This window comes from Leptosomus discolor, chromosome 4 (genome assembly GCF_034619465.1).
Source record: "Leptosomus discolor isolate bLepDis1 chromosome 4, bLepDis1.hap2, whole genome shotgun sequence".
Classification (NCBI taxonomy): Eukaryota; Metazoa; Chordata; class Aves; order Leptosomiformes; family Leptosomidae; genus Leptosomus; species Leptosomus discolor.
The window spans coordinates 28,376,343-28,381,927 of record NC_141394.1 but is presented as its reverse complement, the minus strand read 5'-3'; the positions used below and the strand labels follow the sequence as shown (position 1 = coordinate 28,381,927).

Sequence of the window (5,585 nt, the reverse complement as noted above, 5' to 3'; positions counted from 1 at the left end):
GAAGCACACCAGGGTCTACCCCACGTATCCTGCTCCCTCATCCCTCTAACAAGAAGCACACGAAATAAGGGTTTGCCTCCATCAGACCCTCTCCCGCTCTTCCCAAGGATGGGGAGAAACAGGGACTCAGGGCAGAGAGACAGGTGCTCGCCTCCCCTTGGTCAGAAAAGGCGAGTGGTGAGAAAGGGGGGGATGCGCTGACAAGGTGGAGAGGCTGTTTCATGGCCTGCAAGGTGAGTCCAGAGGAGATGTTCATCTTCACTCCCCTCCCCGGGAGTAAGGGGACCCCACTGAGACGGGGCTCCCCAGCCACAAACACAGGCTGTGGGATGAGCAACTATAGTGTGCTTCTACAGAAACTGCCTCCAGGAAAAAAAAAAAAAGGGTGTATGTAATAAAAAAAAATGTGTTCCCTGCTCCGAAGGATACTGAACTGCACCGATGGACATACATAACCTCTGTCTTACGCCTACATTTTAAGTTCTGGTGAGGTCCTGCCTGTGGACCCTGAGCCCGATACCTACCCACCTCGAAGAGAAGCTGTGGCACAGCTCTCATTTGGCGGGTTGGCCCTTAACCATCAATGGTGACTGCCACACCTAATGGCCTGTGTCAACTCACCTGCGCTCTTCACCGGTGCTCCACCACGAAGCGCATGGTGGTGCCATCGAAGGAGGGCGGCGCGACGATCCGTGGGCCAGTGGCTGGTGCAGTGATGCTGATGACCGGCTTTGCCTCAGCCGCCCCACGCCGTGGTGGCGGTGGGCCCTTGCCGGTAGCCACGTAGTAGGGGCTGTCAGTGAAAGCGGCTTCTGCCGCTGCCGGGCTCCCGGGCTCGGCAGGGGCACTGGCATCGCTGCCTGGGTGGGACAGCGGGCGCGGCAGGGCGCCGGTGGGCAGCATGGCAGCAGCGGGCAGGAGGCCGGGGTAGAGCATGTACGTGGCACCATAGGCCCCGGCGTTGAGGGCCAGGGGTGAGAGGGGCAGCGGGACGGGGGTGACGGCCGGCTGCTGGGGCACCGGCACCTCCACGTACTGCCCGGTCTCGGGGTCGAAGAGGCGCCGCTTGAGGGGCTGCTGCACCGGCGTGTCCACCAGGTAGTACTGCCCGGTGCTCACGTCCAGCAGCACCTTGCGCTGCGTCTGCGGGAACGGCTCGGCCGCCGTCGCTGCCGCGGGCACAGAGGGCGAGAAGCAGAGGAGCGGCGGCGGCGGCGCGGCACCGGGCAGGGCGGCGAAGGGCAGCGGCGGGCGGTACAGAGAGGCGGGCGGACCCTCGGCGGGCGGCGGGGCGGCGGCGGGAGGCTCCTCGGCGGGCGGGGGTGCGGGCGGGGGTCCAGGGCTGGCGGGGCGCTTGGCGGTGCCGAAGGGCTGCAGGCCGCACAGCGCCGCCGCCGCCGACACCGCGCTGGGGCGGACGCCGCCGCCCGCCCCCGACATCGGCACCGGGGAGGGGGGGGAGCCGGGCTCGGCGGCCGCCTTCAGCGGCAGGGCCAGGTAGTTCCCGCAGTCGGGGCTGCGCTCCGCATCGCCGCCGGCCGCAGGTAGCCGCGGGGAGCGCGGCGCCGCCTGGCCCCGCAGGCCGCCCTCGGAAGGGGGCTTGCCCGGCGCGGGGGGTCCGGCTCCCGTTCCTCCGGCTCCGCGGAGGGTGAGGAGGGCGCGGGGGGGCGGCGGGCCGCGCTGCCGTTGCCGGGCCAGGCTCTCGAAGGCGGCCGCCTTGGCCGAGACCTTGTCGGCGGCGTGGTTGGAGGGGCGGCGAGGCAGCCGCTCGCTGCCCGGCCCCTTGCCCGACGGCTCCTCTACCTTGTCCGCCGGCGGCGGCTGAGGGGGAGCGGCGGCGGCGGCGGCAGCGGCGGGGGGGGCGGTCGGCCGGGGCCCGGCGCCCCGCTCCTGGCTGGCGATGAGGGAGAGGACGTGGCTGTCGGTGATGGGCAGCGGGTCGCTCTTGCGCTTCCACTCGCGCTTGTTGAAGCTATACAGCTCCTCCATGCTCCGCACCGCCGCCGTCAGCTTCTCCAGCGCGTTTTGCACCGGCGCCGCCTTGCCCTCCTCCCGCGAGTCCTCCTCCGACCCCCGGCCCCTCTCGGCGGGCGGCGGCGGGGGCTGGTGCCGCCAGGGCGCCAGGGCGGACTTGGAGACGATCTTCAGCACGGCCGGCTGGCGGGGGTCGCTCTTGTTGGGGGCGATAGTGGCCACCGGCAGCCTCCCCGAGGTGCGGTGCACCAGAACGGTACCCTCCGGGGGGCAGGCCGGCGCCCTGCCCGCCGCCTTGGCTCCCGCCTCGGTGGGCTTGGTGCTGGCGTGGCCGACCGCCTGGCAGGTGATGACTACGGGGGAGAGGGACCTGGGGACGCCGGCGATGACCAGCTGCTGCCGGGGCTTCTGCTCCGGGCCACCCTGGTCGGAGGCGACACTGCCCTTGTCGCTGCTGTTATCCCCCGACTCGCAGCTGTAGGAGCTTTTGATGAGCTTCCGCACGTCGCGCACCTGGTGGAGGGATCCCTGGGCTCTGTGCTTGCCGTCCCTCACGTCACGCACCAAGAACTGCGGCACCTTGTCGGGGCCGTCGCCGGCCTTGTGCGTCTTGGGCTGCTGGCCCCTGCCCTCCTCCGGCGGCCGGCCCGCGATCTGCGGCGTCAGCAGCTGGGCGATGCTGAAGGCGGCGTCCCGGGGCTGCTGGAGGCTGCCCAGGCTGATTTTGATCTCGGGGGCTTTGAGCTTGGCGGCGGGGGGCGAGGAGGCGGCGGGGGGCGAGGAGGCGGCGGCGGCGGAGCACTTGGTCGCCTGCTTGCCGGGCTCCTTCTCCCGGGGGGTGTGCTGGATGGCGGGGACGAACAGGCGGGACATCTTGGTGGACTTGCCGGCGGAGATCTCGCCTAGGTCGGCCCGCCAGTCGTGCCTGGGGGAGAGCTTCAGCTTACCGACGGGCGCCCTCTCCTCCTTTCTTTCCGCCTCCCGCTCCTTCCAGGACCTGAAGGCACTGTTCTGGCTGCGGAGGAAGGTGGCCTTGATGGCTTCCGAGGCGCTGCGCTTCACCTCGCACAGCTCCTCCGATAACGCTCGGTCCAGGCTGCGGTTCCCCTCGCGGGGCGTCGACGCCTTAGAGGCCGGCGACCGGCCACCGCCACCCTCGCCCGCTTCCTCCCCCGCCGCCGCCGCCGCGGTGCAGTCCGAGCCGCCCTCCGAGTGCCGGGAGCTCTGCCGCTGCTCGCCGCCCTCCCGCTGCCGCTCCGGCTCCCGGCCGGCGCCCAGCCCGGTGTAGGAGGTGTCGGTGATCTCGCCCCGCTCCATCTTGAACTCGTGCTCCAGCTGCATCTTCTTGGAGATGACATTTTTGAGGAGGCTGGAGGCGAACTTGGACTTCTGGCTGGACCCCCCCCCGCCGCCCTCCGCCGCCGGCGGCTCCCCGACGCCCGCCTCGGGGGGCGGCCCGCCCTCGGGAGCATCGCCGAGGTCCAGCAGGGTCACCACCCGGGAGCCCGCCCGCAGCCGCCGCGGCGCCTCGACGTGGGCGATCTCCCCGTCGAGCTTGCTGACCACGAACTCGAGGGCTTTGGTCTGCGAGCGGCCGGAGCGCATCAGGCTGGGCTCGGCTCTCGGCCCCAGGCTGCCGCACTTGAGGTCCAGGTAGGTGGACCAGCGGTTGATGCCCAGGGCATTGTCGGGCAGGGAGGCGGAGGAGGCGCGGGAGCCGGGGCGCAGGGTGTCGAAGTAGGGGTACGCCAGGCTGCGGAAAGCCCTGGCAGTCAGGTTTCGCACTTCTTTGTCGGCATCGTCCAGCTCGCTGACGGCGCTGGAAGCGCCGCTCGAGTGCTCCCCCGCCCTGGCCGCCCCGCACCGGGTCTGCAGCCGCGCGGGGACCGCGATGAATTTTTTCGCGTGGTCGCGGACCGCGTCCGGTTTTAAACTCGCGTCGCGTTCGGGAGCCGCGGGGACACGGAGGCTCATGTCGCCTTCATGCTTGGCAGCGTAAATAGTGTTTTGCTTTCCACGCACGTTGCTAGACTCATTTATAGCCCGGGAAGCGGCTTTGATTGATAGGAGAAGCTGGGCGGCCGGGCTCCCGCCGGGGCGGCCGGGCTGCTTGGACCGGCTTTCCCCCGAGCTGGCGCGCTTGTCCCCGCTGGGGGTATCGTGTTCGGAGGTAAGGCTGACGATCTCGGTGCTGCTGGTGTTGTCGATGCTGTCCGTCTGGTTGTTGGGGTCGCTGGTGGTCGTGCTGAGGTAGCAGCTATTCTCCTCCTCCTCCGTCGGCGTGTCCCCCGGGGTCTCGTCGCTCCCGAAGGAGGCGTAGTCCACGAAGGAGTAGATCACGTTGTTGTCCTCGAAGTCCCAGCGGGCGGCCAGCCCCGCGTCGAAGTCCATGTCGTGGTCCACCTCGCTCAGCTGGATCTCCTGCGTGCTGATATAGTGCGCCTCGTCGCGGCCGCCGCCGGGGGGGATACCCAGGGGGGCGCCGGGGGGGGCCGCCTTGCGCCCCGCGTCCTCGTCCTCCTCGCTTTCGTAGCCGAAGGAGGACGAGGAGGTTTTGCCCTCCGTCGACAGCGGGTCGCCCGTTGCGGGGAAGCCGCCCGCCTTGGCTACCGGTGAAGGACAAGAGGAGGAGGACGACTCCGGGCAGCCCCCCGCCTCCGGCGGCCCGCCGCTCCCTGCCGCCCCCCCGGAGACGGAGTCACCGCCGCATCCCGCCGCAGCCGCCGCGCCTGGGGAAGGCGGGCGATCCCGCCCGCGCTCCGAGGATGCTGGCCCCGCGGCCCCGCCCGGCGGCCCGCCGCTCGCCGAGCCGCCGACATCCCCGGTCCCGCCGGTTCCGCTTTCCGGTGCGGGACCGGCCTCTCGCTCCGCGCCGCCGGCCGGGGCCAGCTCGGCGGGCTGGCGGCTCTCCTCCGGCCCCCGCGGCGAGCCGCGGATCTCCACGTACGCCGCTGCCGCCGCCTCCTCCTCCTCGATGGCCGCCTCCGGGCTCGGGCCCCGTCCCGCCGCCGCGCCCTCGGGGCCGGCTCGGGGACCGGCGGGCGGCTGGCCGGGCGCGTCCATGCCGGGGCCGTCGGGGCGCGGCAGTGGCCCGAGGGGGCGGGCAGGCACGTGCCGGCAGGGACGGGCAGCGCTGCGGGAACGGGGGGGCAGCGGGCCGCCCACCCCCTGCCCTCCCCTTCCCTCCCCTCCTCCGCCCGCCGCGCCGGCTCCCGGCCCGGGCGGGCATCGCCGCCGGGGGGCGGAGGGGTCGGGCCGGGCCGGGCCGGGCTCCCGCCGCACCGCAGCCAGCCGCGGGACGGCGGAGGCCTGCTCGGTCACCGGGGGGAGATGGCTGGTCGCCCGGCCGGGGATCCCGGGACGGGCCCGGGTCGCTCCGGGTTTTTCCGAGATGGGCGTCACTTGGCCGGTCCCAGGCGCGGACTATACATAGAGTCGGCGTCACTTACGCCGGTTGAACAAAATCCTATTTTAAACGGTCGTATTTGTCGGGAAAAAGGCGCCTGGACACCCCTTGGAAGGGGAGAGCCGTCCCCCCCGCGAAGATGCTGCTGCCCGGCCCCCTGGGGAGCCGGCGGCACCGACAGGGAGAGGCAGCTCCCAGGGCACCG

At 71.6% G+C, this 5,585-nt stretch overlaps 1 protein-coding gene across 1 annotated transcript; it reads right to left on the bottom strand.

Moving 5' to 3' along the window:
* Nucleotides 1-630: 630 nt before the first annotated feature.
* Nucleotides 631-5,037, bottom strand: C4H4orf54 (chromosome 4 C4orf54 homolog). Its single transcript, XM_086464726.1, has one exon. It carries the CDS (start codon nucleotides 5,035-5,037, stop codon nucleotides 631-633), a length of 4,407 nt encoding a protein of 1,468 aa, XP_086320852.1.
* Between the last annotated feature and the right edge of the window lie 548 nt (nucleotides 5,038-5,585).